Here is a 24,907-nt window from a genome sequence, read left to right as displayed (position 1 = left end):
CAAGACAGCTTAAGACCTGAAGGAGAGCACTTAGCTGACTAAACTAAAGCAGTGAGTTTATGTACAAACACTCCTCACTTGAGACCTTTCAAAGGCACCAACCTCTTTTCATTAGGATATAGTAACTTTAGGCTTTTACTTTAGCAGGACACTTGACAAGACTCCTAAAATTTAGAGAGGACTTTGATGAATTCACTCCTTATACATGGCATCTACTTAAGATATTCTACTTGTTTGATTTTCATTGTTTTATTTTCTTGATGCTGCCTCAAAAGTGCAAGTGAGAAAAACTGAGAGTTCTATCACAGAAACCTGCAATATTTGGTATGACTTACAGGGAATATGCCCTAAGACTAGAATGTCTTCTTTTTTTATCATTTCTTTTCAATATCAGGAAGAATTATCTGTGCATTTAAGATTATGATTTCAGAAGGAAGGTTAGGCATATGTCAAAAGTAAAACGATATTATTTCCTCAGCAAGGACAAAATCCACTTTGCTTGAATATAAGTCACGGTTAAAGCTACAGGAAAATTAAAGGTAGATGTCCCAGAAAAATCTTTATGTTTTGTTATGTTCATCTTATATTGGAAGCGTGTTCCTCCAAACAAAAGCTGTTCCCAAGCATACAGAGCATTACATCAAAGGATAGGTCTCAAGTCAATCTATGAATGAAGAAATGAACGGCTCATGGAAGCTTTATTAAAAGATAAGAAAAACCTATGGCAAGTTTTCTAAAACCAAGTGTCTGTAGTCAGGCTTCTTAGCTGAGTCTAAAGCTCTTCACAGTTGATCTACCATGATACCTAAATGCACACCTAACATCACCTTGTGCATACACTGGGGCTACTTACTCTCAGTATTCTCAGGGCGAGGTGTGTGCTTAACTATGTTCCTGGATCTCAAATAGGGTATTTAGTGCTTTTCCAGAGCTAAACTCTCAGGCCTTGAAAGAACACAACCATGGAACTACAATTTTTCAAATATATAGAAGGAAGATGAAGTTCAATTCCAACAACAGTTGTCTTCAATAATTACTTATTTTCTATGGTGAAGACTGTAGAAATTGCCTGTGTGCCCAACACTTTTCAAAACAGACTTAGAGGCCAAATTTTGGACATACACTTTTCAAATGTTACTCAACATTATTATCTAATTAGGGGGAGAATGTATCATCATGAGAGCAGAAATCAAAATGACTCTACAAATATTACTGAATGAATATTCACTTAGAATTTTAGATTAATGCTGAAGATAAACTGATTCTGTTTGACTTAGTATTTTTTAACTCATAGATTCAAAATATCAGATTGTGAAAACTCTTAACATTACAGATAACACAACTATAGGCTTCTTATAAAATCACAAAGTTGCAATATTGTGAATGAAATAACTACTTTTGTTAAGAAAATAATTTATTTTCCATAGTCACAACATATAATCTAGTATCAGTTACTGTACATATATTTTCGTGCAATACTCTGACTGTCTATGAATACTGGATCCACAGATGCCACTTTTGCTGCTATAAAGGAGTGAATACAGTGTAAAACTGCCGTCAGATCCTGAAATTCAAGTTCCTGAAAGAAGTAAGAGAAAAAAAAAAAAGGAAGAGAAAAGGTGAAAGGTGAATTCAATTCAGGCTTATAAACATTTTACATGAATACAGAGCAGACTAGTTAGAAAACAATAATGGCCTTAACATGAGAATTGAATCTTTACAGGAAACTGTAAAGTTAAAATTGTTAAGAATGAAAACTGTATATCCATACCTTGTTCACTGGCAGTGCTGCTCTGTCAACTGTCAGAGTTTTCACTCTGTGCTAATTTATTGTTTATACTGTACTCAGTTTGGAAAATGAAATCAGTCAATGTGCAAGAACATTCAAATATTGCAACACAGAATAACTAAGGTTGGAAAAGATCTTGAAGATCACTGAGTCCAACCATTAACCTAGCACTGCCAAGTCTACCACTAAACCATGCTGCTAAGTGCCACATCTACACTTGACTAACCTCCAGGGATGCTGTGGCTCAACCACTTCCCTGGGCAGCCTGTTCCAATGCTCGACAACCCTTTTGGTGAAGAAATTTTTTCCTAATATCCAATCTAAACCTCCCCTGGCACAAGCTGAGGCCATTTCCTTTCATCCTGTCACTTGTAACTTATTTCAGGTAGTTGTAAAAAGTGGTAAGGCCTTCCCTGAGACTCCTTTTCTCCAGGCTAAAAAACCCCAGTTCCTTCAGCCACTCCTCAAATGACATTCCTGCCCGATATACCACCAGATCTGTTGCCCTTTTTAAAGTGAAGGGCCCAGAACTGGACACAGGACTTGAGGTGTGGCCTCACCACTGCCGAGTACATGGGGACAATCACTGCCCTGGTCCTTCTGGCCACACTATTGCTGATACAGGCCAGGATGCCATTGGCCTTCTTGGCCACCTGGGCACATGTTCAGCTCATGTTCAGCTGCTGTCACCAGCATCCCCAGGGCCTTTCATAGCAAGCAGCTTTCCAGCCACTCTGTCCTCAACCTGTAGCACTGCCTAGAGTTGTTGTGACCCAAGGGCAGGACTCGGCATTTGGCCTTGTTGAACATTATTAAAGAATTTGACAAGTTAAGGCTGTTTGAGGATGATGTGGTATCAAATTAGTGGAGGGTAGGGTGAGGAGATCACATCTTTTGTCAGCCTCTGAAGGAAAGATGAGAGGCCAGAGGGAGGGTGGAAGATAAGGTGAAGTCACACCACACCCTAATGACAGAAATGAACATGGCTGGGTATGAAATTCCTACACCCTAATTCACAAAGAAGGCAGAATGATTCTTAAACAGTTCTCGGATTGGCTTGACTTTTTACAACATATTTCATCTCCTGTGCACAAGTTAACTTTCTTTTTCCCCTAGGATCCCAGACAGTAATAGTCTGACACAATGACAACAAACATAATGTAAAAACCATGTTCAATTTAAGTGATACTACAATGTGTAAAGTCTGCAGCTGGTAAATATATTGTGGGGACACTTGAGACAGTTTTGGTTTGAGGAGAAGACTGTTTTCAAAAATCTATTGGCTAACCAGCTGTTTATTGAGGCACACTCCACATGCTTGTTTTTAAGCAAAAAGCAAAGCACTGGACTTCTGCTTTTTCTGTAACAGAACTTTATAGTATGTTCTAAACAAAATTGGCCCAAACAGAATATTTGGCATACAGTCGCATACAGTCACACATATCTAAGGAGAAACTGGGGTAGGCGTTTGCTTGCATGTAGATTACAACAGAGAAGGGTGAAAAGTACTGGGGGATAGTTTGAAAATATGGATTTAGTAAAAGATAGGGATGGCTTTTTGACTTGGGAAAATGTAGATGTTGCATAGTCTGAAGACTGGGACACAATATGTCACTTTGCTATCTTGAATACAGTTTTATAGGTGGAAATTTAGGCTCTTCAGCTTTGGTATGTAATATTAATTCTTCCTAGAAAATAACACCAATGACATTTTAAAACATACATTGCTCTAACAGGTTTTTTTTTTTTTTTTTAAAGTAACATTTCTCTCAGACAGATGAGTAACTGATCATTTTTATTTGTGCTATACCATCTTAACAGCACCCTTATGTTTGCTTTCCTTATCTGAGTTTGCTGCTTTTTTGGTTAATTGATATTGTCAGTTTTTAAGAAGAATCTGTGCATGTCTAATATTTCTATAACCAAAGCTATTTCAGTTTACTGTATGTACTGTAATAAGTAGATTAAGTACAACAAAGGCACTAAGAGGAAGACACTGAGAGAAGAACACAAAAGATTGGATTAAAGCAGTGGGAAGATAAGACTGCAAACCTTCCTGCTGGTACTGAAAAAATAAAAAATGAGCACGCTGCACTGACCTCCTTCACTATATGTGCACAGCCAAGGAAGAAAAAGATATGTTCTTGTTTCATCCACCCACCTAGGAGAGTTGGATTTATTACATATCATAAAGAGCTTGACAGTCCTGTTGCATTATTAGTATGAACACAATTTTATTGATAACTTCTGAGAGCTGTTGAATCACTATTTGAACAAGACATGAGCCTGTATCACATAAAAAGCAAATAAAGGAGATGCTGACAGTTCTTATTATTGTGCCCTGTGCATTTCATGACTTCTTTAAGGACACTGGTAAGCCTCAGTGTATATTATTTGCTGGCAAGAGCTGAACTATTACCACTGTAATAGTTGCTCAAGATATGTTTTCCAATCAGACTGACATTTTTTTGGTTGTTGTGGTGTTTTTTGTTTTATTTTGTTTTGGTTTTGGGGGCAGGGGGGTTGGTTTGGTTGGTTTTTTTTTGGTTTTTTTTGGGTTTTTTTCAGATTAAAAACCTAAATAAAGATGTCCAGGTTTTAGCTCCAGACAACATCAAAGTCAAAATGGAAACCAAAATTCTAAATTTGGTTCTGTATCTCAGCAAGTATAACAGGGCTTGGTTGCCATATAATGAATGAGAAGAATATGCAGGGCTCTTAAGTTATCTTCTTGTAACAGCCAAGAACAGCAACATCTAGTTGAAGCTTCAATATGGCTCACAATACTCTATTGACCACAGTGGTTTCTTATCTTTCTTCAATAAATATTTGAGACTAAGTAAGATGAAAAGAAAATGGAAATGCTCAATTAAAATATGCTTGGGGAAAAAAGTCTTATCTTCCAGATATATACCTACAGTTTAGCTAAGGGAAATAAAGCATCAATATAAACCTAAAAGTATTCATCTTATTTTTTTTCTTTTTTTAGAGCAACCTTGAAAATTTGGGTAAAGAATATTGACTATTATTAAGATTGCTTGTAATTTCTCGGTACTAAAGGCAGGGTAAGTTCAGGGAAGTACTGAAGTGGGAAACTATAAGAAGTTGTAGGGAATATGAAGAACCTGAAGGAGAAACAACAGACAGGAATCTTGGCCTTATTATCACCTTTCAATAGAAAACTTCTTAAATGAGGAATGTATTGTTCACCTAAAAGTGAAGTGCACAGGAAGAAGTACTTGACTTAAAATTTAGAAGCCAAAATAGAAGGAGAAGAAACATCACATCTAGCTAGTAAACAAGACACAAAAGTAGAATTCCCAAATGTGATTTTTTTTACCCCCAAGAATTCTTAAAATATAAAGTTAGACATAGTCTGGAAAATTCTTTTGCAACCTTAGCTCTCTGTTTTCTGTGAAGGGAACATAAGTCATCTGCATCAAGCTTTCTTTTGTGCATAGTGGCTCATTTACTCAGGAAAAATGAAACTTCTATTATTTGATAACATTTTTGTTTCTCATTATTGGCTGCATTTACTGCATAGCACCATCTGGCCTCCAAAATCTTTCAGTGCAATAAGCAGAAGCAAATACTGGACTGTATTATGGGTATTAGTGTTGGGCAGCTTCCAGCCAGCCTGTAACTCTCAAGTCAAAGAAATCATACCATTTAGGTGGTGGGCATACACTTGATTATATATACCAGTTATCTGAAGTGGAGAGGCTGCACAGCTGTGTCCCAGGCCCATTTAATGTGGAATCCTAGTGGGTACATTGCACTTTGCACAGGCAGTTGTAAAAGGTGTAATCAGTGAAACGCTGATAAATCCTCAGTTACTTAGTATCAGTCTTTTCTCTGACCTTTAATGAGCTTTTTCTAGGATCCTCCAACATTTACAACACATATGTACATTTAGGTACATAGATATTCAGAATTCTGTATGAACCAATCACATATCAGCTACCATCTGATACTTTCAAGGTATTTGATTCACAAACATTCACGTGAATTTTGCCAATTACAAGATGTTTTCATTAGACCTACGTAAAAGAATAATTTTTAATGTTTTAACAAATTTGTCTCCTGAACAAAATTTGCTGCAAAATCATCATAAGGACTCATCATAAGGATTATCTAATGATTTAATGCAGCGATACATAATATAGTTTTTGCATTAGTACAATCTTCCTGTCTAACCTGAAACAAGTTATGTAAGCTCTCTGCAACAGATGATCACATATAAAATGAAGACAGTAGTCCTCTTCTGTCTCCAAGGACTACTGTGAGAAATGAATTTGAAATGGCCTGCTACTAGACAAATTATTATACATTGTACCTTTAGTAACAGATATTATAATATCTTTTACAGTAGAGCCAAGAGGCAGCTCAGGTTAAGCTTGCTGATGAAATCCTGAGTAATTTACTAATACAGATGTAAAAAGATATATTGCATGTGTTGTAACTTTATGACAAATAAGGAAGGTTATGGACTTCCTCCTTACAATTTTTTTTAAACATTAGAAGGATAGGCAAAATATATCTTTTGTGTATGGTAACTATAGAAAAATATCACTTTATAAGTGACTTTAACCTGTACAACTTCACCTAAGAATATTTGAAAACTTTCATAGGTCTTCAGATACCTTTTGGTTGTTTTCACTGTTTGTCCACCAAAACCCAGCTGAACACACTCTTATCTTTCTTTTCTATGTCATATCACACCAAAGTTCTCCTCATTCTTTTTAAAACAACATAACTGAAAAATCATCTATTTATTTTTTAATTCAACAGCAAGCTTGGGATCAAAGGGCAGAATCTGTGCAGATTACGGCATTACAACCAGACTTCCAGAAGACTACAACCCTGAATGAGAAACTGCTGAAGTTCAGTTTGGAATCTGAACTCTAAGTTGCAAAATTTTATTTGGTAAATGCTAGAGAAAAAAGAAAAATGAGACACCACTAATATCTCATCTATAGCAGTGACTGGATGGCTCCATATTCCAGATCCTGCAAAGAATCAAGTGCTCTTATTTCACAGTAGAACCAATAAATTTCAGCAACTGCTTGGCCTTTTGCAAGAATATTCTCTTTTTAAGCTAATAAATGTTACACATTTTTTTTAGGGAACTGTAAACATTTTTGTGTTTAAAAATGTAAGTCCACTTATATAGCAGCTTAAAAATGTACTTAACATTTATATAGTTTTATTTTTACTTTATTTCTTTAAAATGCAGTTTTTAGACATTATATCTACTACAGGTTGACAGAACAACTTCACGGAAATTATCTTTCTGAAAGAGTAAAATACCATCATAACACAACTTAATAATAGGCTTGTAGAAATAGTGTAATAAATCTATGGGCATTACATTGCTTTTGTTTATTGTGAAGTTTCTGAAGAACAGGCAAAAAGGATAAACTGTGATGTGCTAACCATATGTATTTCCACTAGAAAATGGGATTTTCAATGCCTTGACGGTAATTTTATTTCATGTTTAACTAAATTGAAGATGTTGCTTACCTTTGTCTCAATTTGTTTGGTGTCTAGATTTTGAAAAAGCAGCTTTACTCTTGTTTTCCCATCATCTGATGAGCCTTTGAGCTGAGAGAATTTAAATCTCCACAGAACATTCTAAAGAAAAAGAAATTTGATTAAGGACTCTGTTATATGTTTTTACCTAGAACTATAGAATGGCAATCAATGTTTGTCTAAAATAAAGCACTAGGGCAGTAATGCAGTGCATGATAACAGGCTCTTTGCAGAGCAATTAAAATTAACATTTTTGTACCCTTTGTGAAAGCAGAAGAGGCAATATTAATATTCACTAATTAAACTATTTAGAAATTCTCTAGAATATAAATGTTTCAATTGCCTACATAACATAAAGATGGCAAAAGCTTAATTCCATAAAGACCCATGAGGACATTTGTATCAGTTTCAGTATGAACACAATTCCATGCCATAGCTTGATCTTTCATATTTCAGCTGGCTCATTTGCATAATGTAGATAATTGTGACTTACACAGATATTGCAAAGCTGAACTTACTGATGTGTGAAATGTGGTTTGAAATTCTCAAATGAGCTATAGAAATGCAAAAATACTATTATTGAATGTAGTCTCAGAAACCACAAAAATGTGTTCTTGTATTGGGTTTGCATGGCCTGGTTTTTGGCAGCAGGGGGCCGCAGAGGTGGCTCCTGTGAGAAGCTCCTGGAAGCTTTCACCATGTCCAGCAGAGCCAGTCCCTGATGACTGTGAAGACGGACATGCTGCTAGCCAAAACTGGGCCAGTGAGAGAGGCTGGTAATGCCTCTGGGATGACATATTTCTGAAGAAAATTAAAACAAAGTCACACAGTTTTTCTTCTAGTCAGAGAAGAGGAAGTGGTGAGAACATGTGAGGGAAACAACATGGAGACACCAAGGTCAGTGGAGAAGGAGGGGGAGAAGGGGGAGGAGGTGCTCCAGGTGCTGGAGCTGAGGTTCCTCTGCGGGCCGTGGTGCAGCCCATGGGGATCCACGGGGGATGCAGAGATCCCCCCACAGCCCATGGGGGAGGTGCCCGTGCTGGAGTGGGTGGATTCCCAGAGGAGGCTGTGATCCAGTGGAAGAGCCAGTGGAGAGAGAGGGCCGTGCTTCCAGGCTGGAGCAGCCTGTCCTTGGGGGACTACACCTTGTGGAAAGAGAGAGCCCCGGCGCAGCAGTTTTGGGAGGGCTGTGTGCCCATGGGAGGGACTCACGTTTCAGCAGGGGCGGTGGGGCTGCTGCTCGTGAGAGTGGACCCACGCCGGGGAAGTTCAGGAGAACTGTCTCCCATGGACTGACCAAACCCCCATGCCATGTGTCCCTGTGCTGTTGGTGGGAAGGAGGGAGGGGCTGGGGGGAAAAGGTGTTTTAAGGGCTTATTTTAAGGGGTTATTCTCAATAGCCTCCTCTGATTCTGTTAAGAATAAATTCACTTTGTAACTTTAAGTTAAGCCTGTTTTGCCCTTGAAGTGTTTCTCCCAGTCCTTATCTCAACTCATGAAGCCTTCCTTAATTTCCATTTTTTTCTTTCTCTCCTCTGCCCAGCTGTGGCACAGGAGGGTGAGCAAGTGACTCTTGTGGGTGCCTGATGTTGGGCCTGTGTCAAACCACGACAGTTCTACATTACATAATGGTCTGTAAAATATATAAGGATTCTAAGCTTCCTGGTCTCCCACAGGTTTATGCATGGCATCTTACTAGTGTTGGCAGATTCTAGATTGACAGATATGCTTTAGTATTTATGTAGATACTTTGTAAAAACAAAAATTGGGCAATTATTTTTGAAATCAAGATAATTTTCTGTATTTATCTGAATATTTTCTATTGATCACCTGAAAATGTGTAATTAAAAAAACCCACAAGGTAACAGCTTGCACCCGGACTTCCTGCTGATGTTTCCTTTAATGCCTATAATCTTAATGAAAATTCTCTGCACATGTTGAAATGTGGTTCAGTCCCCAGACACTGCTGAGGAAACACAATTTAAATATTTGGAAGGCTATTTCAAAAGCACACATGGAAAAAAGTTTGCTGTGTTCCATTTTCCAACATGCCTCTCCTCAAAATATTTTTTTTAAGTAGACCTGTGCTACCAGTGGTATTCGGAACCCTACTCATAGTTTAATGTCCTATAAATAAAAAACTATCTCCTGGTTCCCTGCAGACATAAATGTCACCAACTTGTTAGAGAGATATAACAGATGAAGAAAAACTGAACTATGCTACAGCACTGTGATGGTGCTTAAACTTTACATTCAGCACTGTGATGGTGCTTAAACTTTACATTCACGAACAGATTTTAACTGGCTCCAGAGGGCCTAATTAGACCACCTGAAAAGTGTTCAAAGCTTAAACGAGTTTGGTTCTAAACAGGATAGATGAATGTTTGCTATGTAATATAACTCCTAAGGTGGAGATGAATCAAGAACTTAGGAACAATTTAGTAATAATAAGCATTGCTGGAGTCATCATCTCTCTCAACAGTTGACACCTAGTGGGAAAGATGAGAAGTAGATAGCACTGGAAGGTGGAAGAAAATGCACTTTGGGATCCCTTTATATTGGAGAAGCGGCTGGAGGCACAGGATGGGGAAGATGAACCAACCAAGCCGACAAGATAAAAAAGAATCTCTACAATGAGATATAAAGTAGATGCAGGCAACAAGGTATTTCAGTGATGGGCCCAAAAAGATTGAATGAGTTAAGCCCATCAAGAGCCTGGAATAGAACATGCAGGAAAAGAAACTGTTCTAGAAAAGTTCTTTAAAAGACATCTTTCTTGTGCTGGAGAGACAAGTGAGAATATGGGAGAGAAACAACCCTGCAGAAACCATGGTCAGTGAAGAATGGGGAGGAGGTGCTGTTCCTGAAAGACTGCACCTGGCAGGAAGGACCCTGGCTGGAGCAGTTCATGAAGAGCTGCAGCCCATGGGAAGGATTCATGTTGGATTCTGGAGGGCTGTGTCCTGTGGGAGGGACTCCACACTGGAGCAGAAGAGTGTGAGTTCTCCTGAGGAGGAAGGAGTGGCAGAGACAATGTGTGGTGAACTGACCACAGCCCCCATTCCCAATGTGCCTGTGCTGCTGGAGAGGAGCAGGTAGAGAAAATTGGGAAGCAGAGATAGGTGGGGGGAAGGTGTTTTAAGTTCTGTTTTTTATTTCTCATTAGCGTACTCTCATTTGATTGGATTGGCAATAAATTAAACTAATTTGCCCAAGTGGAGTCTGTTTTGCCCATGATGGTCACTGCTGAGTGGTCTCCTCCTGCCTTTATCTTGACCTGCGAGCCTTTTGTTGTATTTCCTCTCATTTTCCCAGCTCAGGAGGAAGCCAGGTCAACCCCCCACACTCCAAAGCAAAAGTTCTTGTGCTTTTTATTTCAGAATTTGTAATAAGAAGGCCCTTTAAAAACTGTTTTTCAACTGTAAAAAAGAATGTTTTTCAATGAGTACATGAGCTGGTTGCCCAAAATTTGAGACTGAGATTTTGAGTCATAGAGCAGATGGGAGACTGGCCTTTATTTTAATAATCCTCTTTGAATACCTGCTGGGGTGCAAGAGCATTCTTTGCATCAACAGAAGACCTTAATTTTTTCATTAACTCCAAGAAAAAATAGATTTTTCAGTAAAATTGCTATGTCCCTAATGAACTGTTAATTGCTTGACCACTAAAAGAATCTTTTTTGCATTGGTAGAAAATATTCTGAAATAGCTATGCATATGGGAAAACACAGTAAACTTCAAGTGACAATTATGGGAAGGAAGGTGAACTGTAGAAGTCACCCATTATTGCCTCACTCAGGCTTGAGGATGCAGAGAACATCATCTCTCACACAGATGAAGAATTAATGTACGTGAGCTCTCCAGAATTTTTACCGTTTAGCAATGGAATAAGTCTATCTGCTGGTATTCTGTGTTTCTCCTCAGGTAAGCAACAAAGATTCATCTAAATCCTCCTCGTCATCAATACTGAATGTAGGCACTGGGACACAAAGTCCTATTAATAGAGTAAGTTTATAATTTTAAAGGTAGGAGTACATGCAGTCTTCATACTTAAAAGAAACCCTTTCTATAGGCTAGAGAGATTACTTCCTACAGTTAATTTGTGGTTACATGCAAATTATGCAAGAAGCAGGATTCCAGAATGTAGTATCACCTCAAGCAGAGAAGGGTATACAAAAGTATTTCCTGAAATTTTATATTGCTTTGTGGGATAGCACAATTTAATTTAATTAGTCTAAATTTTCATGCAATCTTGGTCATTATTTCTCTGCACAAAGATTTCATTAGATTTGAAATTTTGGGGCTTTTTGGCCCCAAACCCACAAAATGCCAACATGCAAAAACATGCAAAAACTGCATCAGTATTTCAAAATGCAGTGTGTTCCCTCTTCCCTTAGAATGACTGACTGAATTTTTAAAATATATTTGAGAAGACAGACCTTCTACTGCACAGTTCTATTAATGCAGAAACATTTTTTGTATATATGTTTGCTTCTACTGTCAAACAAATATTAAAATTCACTTAGAATAATATGCATTAAAGTACCACTAAATTATATAGAAAATAATAGCATTATAGACAGGGCTTGGAAGTTGGCATGTATCATTAACCATTCCCTGGCACTTTCTATATAGCCACTGTTTTGCAAGATATGTCTACATAATCTTATAGATTCTGACTTTGAAAAACATTTGCCCTTATTCTGTTTATTTCAGACATGACCTAAATTTCTTATGATGGAAGAATAATTAATCCTATTTTATATCTGTAGCTTCAAAACAAACAGAATCAGATGACATTTCATTTTTTTTCATGACTCATAATCTTTTACAAATCTTGAAGTTTTTTCATTATTACAAACCAAGTTCTCTGCTAAATATAACTTTCCTTTGCTTTTATTACTTGAAAAGGAAGTTACTTTTTTTGTATCTTTCTCCAAAATGTATCTTTACATGCTATACAACTGTAATTGCCCCTTTCAAGTCCCAAATTGACTACGTTTCAGTAGGGCTAAATAAATAAATATTACAGTACATTGAAAAAATAAATACTGGACATAAACATAAAAAAATGCAATAAATGATAACTTCAATAACTGTAAAACAATACAGAGTTATGTTTTCTTCTTCTTTTACTCTTACCTTTGTTTTACTGTCAAAACAGGTAAATCCTAGAGCAAAGTCGACTGTGAAACACAGGGTATCCCCTTGCCAACTGCACATATATGTTTTAGACTGAAAAAAAAAGGTATGATTTTTGAGAGGACAACCATCACTGTAAATAATCTTATTAAAATAATATTTTATGCAGGTGGTTTTGGGTGGGAAGACACTCAACTGACAGCACTGGTACTGCTTTATATTACTATGTTTGAAAATGATCAAAAACTTCTGACGGTAAATCCTTATCACATCTGTCAACTAGACATTAACTGGAGGTCTTTTATATTTCAAGTCACTCTTCTACAAAATAAATATATTCATGAAAACCAACTCTTGCAAAACGCAACACAGAACAAACAAAACCAAACCTGACTACTCCATACTTTTTAAGCCTGCTTAGACCTGAGCTATAAATGACTTCTGATATCACTTCCAGCAAATGTGCAGCCAACAGTGCCTAAATGTTGAGTCATTGCAATCTAATTATGAAAAAGCATTCTGTCTGCTTGACCTCTCCATCTGATTTAAACTTTGTAGAGAATCCTTCTGTTTTACAACATTTTTAATTTGGGTCTGGTGACATGCCAGCACAGCACTATGTTAATGTTAGTTAATGTAATTTAATAGTAAGACCTAATAGCTATCACGTCTTAGTTAGCACTGATACTTGCTAGACACTGCTATCTATATACCAATTCCATGATAACCTTTCAGATTAGAAAGGAAAAACATCTGTTTTATTAACAAAATGCAGCAGTTCTGTTTAAACTTCTGAATAAGATTTACAGTAAAAAGTCAATTAACTCTTTCCAGGCATTTTTAAGACTTACTAACAGGTATATGACAGGTTCTGAAAAGACATGGAAAAGATTTGCTGTAATATGAAACAGCCCCATGGCATTCACCATGGATAAACAGTTAATAGCAAAAAGCCCATTGCCTTCAGCAGGAGTAGAGATCAGATCCTGTCTCCAGGCTTTCTGTGCCACACCTTACCAGCCATTTATAAGATTATACCTTTGTGCCTTAAGAAATTTTGATTTTTTTTTTGTTTTTTCCAAGGAAGCATTGCTTCACTCTCATTGATAAACCTCAATGTTGCCTCATGCTTAGACATATGTTTACACAAAAGGTTTGTATCTGGATAGTTTCTTTTAATTAAAAATACAACTTTTAAACACAAGAATGCTAGAGAGACTGAAAGCATTAATAAACTTGCTTAAGATGAAAATTGCTATTTTAATTGTTTTTTAAAGATTTTTTGTATAATCTAAAACTTCAGCATGATTTTAAAGGTTTCCTTACTCCAGTATTAATAAAAATAGTTAGTTATACTAAAACAAGCATTTCTGAGTTACAGCTACGACATTTTAAAAAGGATTTTGAAAGGGCTAGGAGTGATATCAATTCATAAGTACAAATTAGTATTATAATCCTCTCCACAATCTTGGAGATGTATAATATTTCTGAATAAATTAATTTGCTCATTGGTGTTCAAAGATCATATTATTTGTCATTTAAAAAGATTGCAGTGATTGATTTTCAATTAGAATGGCATTTAGATATCCTTATATTTCATTCAGTAATAAAAAGGTGGCATTAAGCCCCAGTCATAACTTATTCTCCATTATTTTCCAATTAAAAAGGTTATACTAGTTGAGCTCTGACTCAGCAAAGCAATTTTTAAAATTAATAAAAATTAGATTCCCCTAATGGGTAAGCATATAATTGCTCAGCCACAAATGGTGAATACTAAAATGGACTATTCACAAATAATTAGCTTGGAGTACTTTACAAATATTCAATATTAGGAAATAATGGAACCAGTTTGGAAATTATTCATAAATACTAGAGACAAACATAATATGCTTCATTTTCAGTTATTTCAAATAGATACGTGTTTTGTACTTACAAAACATGCTCACAGAGTTTTCTTTACAACAGAATTGGTTTGTATTTTTTGTATAAATTTAAAAGCCTGCTCATGGCATCTCCTCAGTTACTTTGAACACGGTCTCAGAAAGCTCTGTGGTAAAGGACCCCCATCTCTACTCATTAACACTAGGACAGAGCCTTATTCCTTTCCATTTTTGCCTTTGGAATAAACTTCCCATACACTTGTAGTTGTGATCACCCTTGGCAATCTACAATAATTGTTTACATGGAAACTTAACGTCAGAGGTCTAGGTTCAGCTGTCTTTAAGTGTAGTTTGGAAAAAAAAAAGCCAAAAAAACCCCCAAAAAACCGAAAAAGCCCCCACTCCATATTAGCCAGCTTGCTAAGTCACAGTTTAAGCAACAGAGAGAAGAATAGGCCTCATACTGCAGTAACTAAGAAAATTGTAGTATATGACCTAGATCAATCATCTAATGTTTTCTGAGCAATGTAATGATCCAGAGAATCTTGTATTTGTAATAAAAGACAATTACAGAACTTCTGCCTGTGGAATTGTTCAGGTATCAGTATCTCAAAGCATATACTTTTAACTCATGAAAAGACCATTAAGTTGATAATATAGCATCAATAGTTCATATAATAGTTATATATAGCATATATAGTATATAGCATATAATATATATATATATATAGCATATAATAGCATAAAATAGTTCAAATAGCAAAAGAACAGTATTTCTGAATCCTTTATGACAGAATACCTCAGACAGTCCTCCTGTCACTGATCAGAAGCATTACACTTGTCTGGCACTGACATCTGTCCTCCAAGACCCTGAGAGGGCTTAATAGATTACACATACACACTCACTCTCTTTCCCATAGGCAGAGATTTCCCAGAAATAATTCAGCTTTGAACTGTATTTGGTGGTCAAGAAACAACTGGGCATAGCACTTAGTGCCATGGTCTAGTTAACAGGGTGCTGATCAGTCTGGTTGGACTCGATGATCTCACAGGTCTTTTTCATCAGTTTTACAAAAGGGCAAAGACAAGGGGCAGTTGGCTTCAGTACTCTAAAACAAAGATTAATGTAGGATTCTCTCTAACAAGTATGATCAATGAGAGGCCAATTAATTCCAAAACCAACTTTTATGATTATGAATTACCATGACTCTTTCTCTCAGGGGAGGAAATGTGTTTGTAAACAGCTCAGCTAAGACAACAAGAAGGGCTTTGAACTTGGTTAATGGGTGTTAGGTATCCAAGACAAGAGGTGAGTAAATGCTAAAACTGGAAAATGAATGCATAGGAAAAGACAACAACTGGGACTTACTTATTTCCACTCAGAGAGGAGAGCACAAATATACCTCAGATATCTGTAAGAGACAGAGCCTGAGGGACAAACAGAAAGAGGGACCACTTCATGTGTAGTCACTGGCCTGTGATGAAGCTGAAGCACAAAGACTGGGTGAGTAGCAAGCACCACTGCAGCCCAGACATAGATGTCTGGGGAAGGAAAGGCAAGGATAAGGATGAACCCTCCTCTCCTTCAGGTTCCTTCTCTGTGTAGGGGTCCTTGTCCACATTAAGCTATAGTACAATGGCAGAAGGAAGCACGCAGACCCTCCAGATCAGAGAGAGACCTTCTGATTTCTCCACACATGTGCGTCTCCCATGTAGGCTAAAGCTACAATTGGTTTCTACAACTGGTAAGTACAAAACTGGTTTCTTCTGGGATTGGGCAGTCCAAATGCTTCCAAATAAATCACGATAAGCACTGGACTTTTTGCAACAGGCTTTTGTTGTTACTGGAATATGAGTTTATTGCAATGCTTTAGCTGGAAGGCTTACATTTGCCCAAGTTCTGCCACAGGCATTCAATGTAGTACCTCTGGATTCTTTTTTTGAAGACATAGAGTCCTTAACGTTATTCTGATGTGGGATTGTATTCTGTCCAAGAAATAGGGGTTCAATTTGCTTTTGTTTTGCAGTAAAATTCTTTAAAATCAAGATTAATAACAATAACTGTCAGTTGAAATAGCACATTCTGAGATCATCAACAAAGATTCTTAGTAAAAAGTACCATTTAACATATTTTTTTAAGAATCAGGGCACCGACCTTTTCAGTCAGTACTCCTTTTCCTAAGTTTTCATGGCAAATAGGTTTTCTAAGGATCAAGTGAGACTCAGTGATGTTGCTCATCTAAGTGCAACACAGAAAAATGACATTGTGTACATTAATTTTAAATGATACTACTTTTACAACTCTCATGCTGTTGCTCCTAATGTCTCATAAGATTTACAGTTTCAAAAATTCAGCTGATGATTGACTACTTTGCAGTTAATTATTGTCTTGCATGAAGGAAACCCCTCATTTTGCTTTAACTACAGCACCAATATGCAATATATTCATTAATTTTGGACTCAGATATGTTCTACTGAGCAGGAATTTTAGTGTTTTAAATCAGCCAAAATACAGAAATAATACCTATTTTCTAGTCTAAGTGAATACAAATGGGGCATGCACATGATTTTGCTTATTTTCCAAGAAGCAATTGGAAAGTTGGCCATACATTTACGCTTTCCTGCTTGAACTACATATTTGCCCTGCTATGCTGTTAACTACTTTATAGATGTAGATATACATTTACTCTAAGATGGGCTGTAAAGCTTTATTACATATAAATGGGAACACAGACATTATTTCTCACTATACTCATGATATAGAATTTAACACACACTTTCTAAAGATAAATTATAAGCAGACATCACAGCATTTAGGCAATAGCCATATCCATACAGTACACATATTGCATATTGTATTCACTTACTCCTTTTAAGCTAAAGTATGTTCTATGCCTCTGTCTGGAAATAATATGCCATCAATGTAAAAAATGCTAAAATATTTTCAAAAATTTGCCTTTTCTTAGAAAAAGTATTTACATTAAAATCAGATTATGCTATGAATCCAAAGAATATATTTTTGGAGTAGAAAACTCTAGTATTGCCAATTTGAACTGATAAAATTTTAGCATCCTCCAAATATCACTTCTACTTGTTTCTTTTTATTTCTGAGACCAAATCCCTCCCCATGTTACATTTAATTTTTTTTTTTTTTTTGGTTTTTCTGTCAGTGTCAGTAAAAACTGGGATAAATTTTATAGTATTTGTCAGAGGAACTTAAATGACTGAAAGAGAGAAGGACCTAAATGATGTGTTCTTTTATTCTGCATTAGAAATAAAATAATGCACACCAGCATTCAAGATACAGTGACAGGGAGGGATAAAATCATACCAACAGCAGATGGTTTGGAACACAAATTCTCGCATTAAGACTTTATACAGCAGCTTTTTACAAGCTTTTGACAGGAGTAAGGTATCTTAATGCATCCAATGTATTTACAAAAATACAGAGTTTGGTAAAAGCTTTAATATGGGACCAGATCTGTCAAAAAAAAAAAGTCTTTATGAAAATTCCACTTTTAGCATTAAAAAAATGCAAGCAGGATGTGAAAATGAAGATAAGAGTAACCAGAGTTATTACAGTTGTATTGAGAAATAGATATCAACCCACATATAGAGAGAGTACTAGGAGGCAAAATTAAACCCCTTAATTCTGAACACAGCAAAACTTCCAAGAGTATTTTTGCACAGAATTACTTGTGCTAAACAGAAATGCTTTTTAAACTCTTTGAAACTGCAAAATCATTGAATTAAAAATGCAGATGCTTTGGCTTTCTCATATTTAAAAAACACTGTTATTTTACAGTAAAATATTTTAAATATAATCTTTTTTTAAAAGCAAAACTTTCAGAACATGTTTATAAAGTAAACCAAAAGCATTGTCACTCTGAATTCACATTATATGTGAGAAAATGAAACAACAAAAAAATCCATCATTCATCTAAAGCATAAGAGTTTTCACAAATTTCATCTAGAACAGACTCCCAAAGCTCAGGTGTATTCCTGTTCCAGACATCAGTAAAAAAGGATCAGTGAAATAATTTCAGTGAGAGTGATCAAATGAATACCATCTTCACTTAAAAAACTGTGGCAGATCCACTCATTTGCCCATACCATTAAGGAATTCATCATGTCACAATTAAAAGGTTACAGAACTTTGATAATTATGGATAGATACAAATAAAACTACTTCATTGAAAAAAACAGATCTGTTTAAAAATGTTGTATATTCCTTCAAGATCTGCTGTTGCTGCAGCCAAAGGAATTACATCTAAATATCCTAAAATGACTAGTTTTTTACATGCTTTGCTGGCATTAGTATAAAAAGTGCATTCTCATATAAAAGATGGTACTGTAATCTGATGATTTCAAGAAGACATTATAGTTGTTTTTTTAAAACATTTATGCACATTTGTGGTTCAGTATATCTTTATGCAAGAGACACTCTGGCGCTAAAGTAAGATTTTTCAAAGGACTCAAATGATGGCTCATATTTTCACTGAATTTCAAAGAAAGCTTCTATTTATTTCAGTAGAAGTGGGACTAGCTCGGGGCTTTACAAAATAATTCCTAAGTTTAATACATCCGTGTTTTAAAAGCTGGCCTTCTCAGGATACTGCTAGACTTGAAACTTTTGCCTTTAGGTCATCTACTGAAATAACAATCTGATCTATTAGTAATTGTTAATTTGTAATGCTCATGACATTATAACAGCTAACTGCACAAATGCTTTGCTTAGTACAGCTCTCACTGGACAGACTGTCTTTTCAGAAACTTTCAGCATCACTGATATTAGGCATTAAACCAACATTCAGATATTAGGGTTACATGTACATATGGGATCAAGTGAATTTTACTCTGCAGCGAGTTGTGTTCCTATAGGAAGATGGAGGTGAACTTGTAGGTTCAGCTATTGCTTGGCAAGACAGATAGTGCAGTGCTGGATGCCTACTCTTGGCCATGGCATTCCCTCTGTAATATGAACCTGTAGCTAAAGCAAATCTGAAAGAAGAGAAGACTTGCTACCCCCTCTGCTGAACAGGCAGACAATGGCTTAAATCGTTTGTAGGAAAAGGCAGTGAGAAAAATGGACGCAATAGGACAAAATCTAAGGGCAGCAGCTTAGAAATGGTTATCTTCTAGCAGGGAAAATTCAAATTGTGTTCTTTAGGCTTGGCTTATGTCAGGAAGAGATTGTGCTTCCTCATCTCTGTGTCTGAGCAATGGCTTCGTTTTGCAGCAACTAATTTTTCCATAAAGAAAAGCAAGAATCAACAGTGACTTAAGAGTTTCCTACATGTAGATTGTCCCAAGCATATTTTCACATACCTGAGGCAGATTCCCAGTGGCAATCACAGTAATCAAGCTGTTTACTAAAACTGCTTGTTTTAGTAGAACCAGTAGAACTCTACTGTCTTACTTCAGCAAAGACAACAACTTCATTTTGATACAGTTTATTATTACATAATAATAAATATTTTTCATCTCTGGTGATCTATAAATTCTGGAATTTCACAGTTGAAAAGGGAATTTAATCAGAAATATCAAGAGACATTCCTGAGTACAAAATTAAGTTCTGAATAAATGATGCTTTGACTGGGGACTTAGTTTCTCTGCCTGATTCTTTTAAATCGTGGGTGGAGAGTAATAGGGAACACCAAAATTAAAAACAAAATCCAGCATCAAATTTCTAAGGTAATATTACTCTATAGATTTAAAATTCCATGACAGTAAATTATTGACAGTAAATTCTTGACAGATTTAAAAGAATCACAGAATGGTTTGGGTTGAAAGGGTTCCAGAGTGGGCCGATTGCAGGGACACCTTCCACTAGACCGGGGTGCTCAGAGCCCCGTCCAACCTGGCCTTGAACTCCTTCAGGGATGAGGCATCCACAGCTTCTCTGGGCAACCTGTTCAGTGCCTCAACACCTTCCACGTATAGAATTTATTCCTAACATGTAATCTAAACCCACACTCTTTCAATTTAAAGCCATTCCCACTTGTTCTATCACTATGTGCTCTTGAAAAAGTCCCTCACTGGCTCTCTTGTGGTTTCTTCCTTATTCAAGTCTATAAGACCCTCTGGAAAATAGTAACAAAACTAGATTCCCATGACATAATTTTTATCTAGATATTTGGGTTTAAAAAATAAATATATGTAATATATATAATATATTTAGATTTACTCTTTCAATATAAATAAATGCAATTTTAAGAATATCTTCTATTTTTAGAAATAATGGTCAGCATTTTATATTAATCAGGTTTAAAATAAAGAATACAGAAACAAGTTGGAGTTCAATAGCCTTGTAAATTGGTACATTCTCTCACTGTTTTAAACATTCTAATAAATGCATCACTTGATTTTCATCTGTTATGTGAATTGTTGAATTATTATTAATTATTAAAAATGTATTTGCTATTAATTTGTATGGTTCTCAGAACCTTTCTTTGTGTTAGAGAATGGTGGGTTTTTTGCATCAGTGTGAAAATGAATTAGAATCTAACACCATTTCTAAAGGTGACCAGTTAAATTGGAATTGTAATAAGCTTTCTGTGCATAATGAAAACAATCTAAAACTTAATTGTGTAATTAAACTGAATGTTTCTTGTAACAAACTGGTGAGTAGCTTTTTAATGATGCTATAAATCTAACCTAATCTAAATGCTATTTAATATCTCACCTGAATGTAAGGAGAATATTTCCTTTGCTTAAATGTTTGTCTCAGAAATTAGTTCTGAAATTAGCATATGGTGGCATTTCCACTCTTAAAAGGACTCCTACACATAACTGTTTCATATATGCTTTGCAATCATCACAGAATTAAAAAAAGAGATAGCACAGCCAACTCTATTTAATATTTTTGCAATTTCAATATATTATTTGCAGCTCATGAGGCTTACACTGTGATCAACCAATCACATTTTACTCAATCTCAGTTCACCATGAAGAATTAATAGAATCATAAACCAGAAATGACAATTACTTCCTATTCTGATTGCCTAATTTCTGCTAGGTTTTGTTTATTTAAGAGGACTTCTTTTGGCTCATTCTCCAAGGGTAATTCAGACTACTATTTCTACAGCACCATTTAATTCCCAAAGATGGGAATTAAACAGTGTGTTTGTTTTGATGGCAGACTTACTGAGAGCCAAAGTTCTGAGCATCTCAGGAATCAGGTAGTTGAAAGAGTTAGGTAAGCTGTGATAGATAAGTTGAAAGATAATTAATCTCTGACCAAGTTCCAGTAGGGGCACAGTTTCTAAGATCCATTCTGATTCTATCTCACTTGAGCTGTAGTAAGATCAATTAAAAATGCCACTAAAGAATGACTAGAAAACACGTTTTGTGTAATGTTACAGGAAGAAGACACAGGAAATGAACTTCTTGTAGGCTGTCCAGATATGAATATCACAAACCCTTCAGTTTTCTCTAAAACCAAAATCTTCAACTGAACTTGTACCTTTCATGCTAAAAAATAGTTTGAGATGGGGCTAATTCCACACTTCCATGCAGCTTGGCCCCCAAGGGAATGAAAGGAATACATATCCCTGACCTGAACACATCCCTTTATATTCTTAGTGGCTTGTTGAGCACTCAACTTTAAGCAAATATAACAGCATGTTGCTAAAATATGCATTGAAGTTCAGTTTAAAAAAAAAAAAATTTAGAAGTCATTTGAACTTTTATGTAAGGGATTTTCTTCATCTGGCTCATAATTTTGAAATCATGAGGAATTTATAGTTATCTCTGGTGAAAAAAGAATAAATGCCCAAGTACATAAATTAATTTTGGCTCTTTCTGGAGCTGCTCAAGATACAGGAACTATTTATCCATTTAATTTGGTGAAAACATGAAGTCTTAAAATGTCAGTGCAATTTTGTATAGCTTTTTCTTTTTGATCTTTCATCATTATGTGATTTTACACACCAAAGCAGCAAGTAGGTGATTTAATAATAAACATTGCTTTTCATGTTATAAACCACTTATTGCTTGTGACTGGTTAGTAAGCAGCACATATGCATACAGTCACTATTACACTGATATTTTATACAATAAAATCAACTGAATACTTTTAAAAGGAAATTCTGAGAAAAAATATTGGTTTCCTTGAAAGGTTATTGAGGTAAGTTAGAAAGAACTTATTCACTTCTGTATGTCTTAAATTAGTTGTAGTGAACCCTTTTGGAAGATTTTTAATAGAGGTATGCATCTAAAATTAAGTAACAGTCCAGAACAAACAGCAAGCACTTGTAATGAGGAGGTTGCATAGATTATTTCCTGAGCTGTGAAAGAAGATGAGAGGGAAAGCATTACATGGACAAGTTTTATAGAGAAAACTTTAAAGCCATAAGTCTTTACTAGAAAAACAAGAGGTGAAAATCAAAACCTGACAACAGTATTCTGAAAGGATTTGTACAATAAACGATATATGTTTCATGGAAAGCAACTTTATCCTTCTCAGATGAAATTTTTTTTAATAGGCTAGAAATTAATTCAAACTGATGAACAAGCAAAATCTATGACAAGATATTACAAGGAAATTAAAAAGATGGATAGAAGATAGCAAAAAGTAGCCACGACCAGACAATTAATGAAAAATAGCAAAAAGGGAAAGACATGTGAAGCTGAGGAAAGGTTATTGAGTTAACCACTTCTTCAAAACAGGTATGTGATTTTTTGGTTGGTTGGTTAGTTTTAATCATCAATAACACGATTGTAGATTCCTTATGCATTTCATACAGATCAGCCTGAAGAACACACAGTGTACAGGGGGGAAATGTTAAAGTGGAACAGGAAGATGATGAACTAAGCATCATGTAAGGTGTGTCACTCTCATGTCTGTCATCTTTTTTAAGCATGGAAGACTCAAGTTCACAGATGAAAACAGTGACTGGCTGGAGTAACTAATATGTAAAAGCAAATAATTGTTGCTTATAAAGCAAAACAAAATTATTAATTGCAGTTATCTATTACTTAAATTTTTAGGAATTTTAATCATGGTGTTTTAGCAGCACAATATTTGCAGAAAGAAAATTAAAAGTTTAATGTGGGAATCCTATAGAAATTAAGCTCCAGGTCTGCATGCACAATTACTCGCAATAATTATTTTTGCTTTATCCAGGAACAGACATAAGCTGTCTGAGAGCAATTCTGAGTCACAATGATTCTGAGTCACATATTCAGCATCAAGAATCTTACTATAGAATGATTTGGTGTTAACTTCTAGGAAAATAAAGACATGTTAAAAATGCATACAAAAATATAAAGCATCCACAGAATATAGAATTTATGTTAACTGATTTAAGAGGGAAAACACAGGATAATTGCATCATACATTTATGTTCATTATAAAATTGTTTTGGATTTCCAATAGTGTTAAGTGAAATAATTTGCAACATTCATAAATCTTAATTTGTTTACTTTGGTTTTTTGCTTTGTTTACTTTTATTTTATTTGTAGTGTATATTTGTCACATGAGGACCCTGTATCATTCCAGGAACATGAATTGTACTGCTAACATTTCTCTATACATTCATATCTCTGACTTGAACAAATATATATAATAATTTTATTTCAAGGGTTTATTTCTCTGTTGATGTCAGTCACTGAATCACAGAAAAAAATGGAAAAAAATTAACTAGAAGTACTTACCTTTAAGCATGGAAAATAACAAGGCAGCAAAACTTCTTGATTATTCTGTTACAACTGAATGGAATCCAGCCTATTTTAATTCTTGGAGTAACTCATATTAAACAAATTTTTTGTCCAAGCAATTCAAATGGTTTCAATTGAGTAGGTTATTCAGCTATGTGAGGATTGGAAAGAACTTGCAGCATCTTCATCACAGCTGGAAGTAGGAAAGGAAAACTTTCTTTTGTGTTAGAATTGCTAGTGAGGAGAGTATGTAACCATGTCTTATCACTATATACTAACTGCAGGAACTTTAGAGACACTGGTAGATGACTTTCCCACTGCATGGTTTTTTTCAGTTTTCTGAGAATTCTTTTATTTGTAAAGCAGATTCCTCTTCTCTGTCCTTTTCCAGCCATGGAACAAAGCTTACATGTCCAAGGTTTCAAGATGACAAAACTGTTGGTCCAATTTTTCTACAGGTGACAGGGAAATGCATTACTGTCACCCTTTCCTCTGTCCACTACCACATACTATTCCAATATTCTCCTCCATCCTCCTGTTGAACAGAACCGATCCAAATCATCCCGTTGAGATGTTTCTGCATTAATTTAATAATCATATCCAGGACTCAGATAAGTCAGTATAATTTCCTTTGGAAAAAATAGTCTGAGGCAAGGGAACAATACTGATTAAGAAATTTAAAAAAGAAAACATTGAAAAAATGTGAAATAAAATCCTGTAGTACTGACAAGACCAACCTGAAGGGTCAAAGAATTAGTAAGAGCTCTGGAAAATGTGCTAGCCTCTTATTATTGAAGATTTCTACACTATAAATATCTTGGAAAAAAACAAAACCAGAAGACAAATTACCTAATCAGAGCATCATTTATTCATCTTGCACTATTTAGGATGTTTCAGGTGAGACA

At 35.5% G+C, this 24,907-nt stretch overlaps 1 protein-coding gene across 1 annotated transcript in view; it reads right to left on the bottom strand.

Annotated features, from left to right (window-relative positions):
* Positions 1-1,436: 1,436 nt before the first annotated feature.
* The window catches only part of SNTG2 (syntrophin gamma 2), a 234,599-nt gene continuing 211,128 nt past the window's right edge, over positions 1,437-24,907 (bottom strand). Inside the window, exons 15-17 of the mRNA XM_069008627.1 lie at positions 12,463-12,555; positions 7,313-7,423; positions 1,437-1,579 (exon numbers count right to left, since the gene is read on the bottom strand). Coding sequence (XP_068864728.1) covers positions 1,448-1,579; positions 7,313-7,423; positions 12,463-12,555 — 336 coding nt within the window. The 3' untranslated portion in view covers positions 1,437-1,447. The remainder of the gene's footprint in view (positions 1,580-7,312; positions 7,424-12,462; positions 12,556-24,907) is intronic.

The sequence above is a fragment of the Aphelocoma coerulescens genome, chromosome 3 (genome assembly GCF_041296385.1).
Source record: "Aphelocoma coerulescens isolate FSJ_1873_10779 chromosome 3, UR_Acoe_1.0, whole genome shotgun sequence".
Taxonomy (NCBI): domain Eukaryota; kingdom Metazoa; phylum Chordata; class Aves; order Passeriformes; family Corvidae; genus Aphelocoma; species Aphelocoma coerulescens.
The sequence above is the reverse complement of the archived record's forward strand: the minus strand, read 5'-3'. Positions and strand labels throughout refer to the sequence as shown.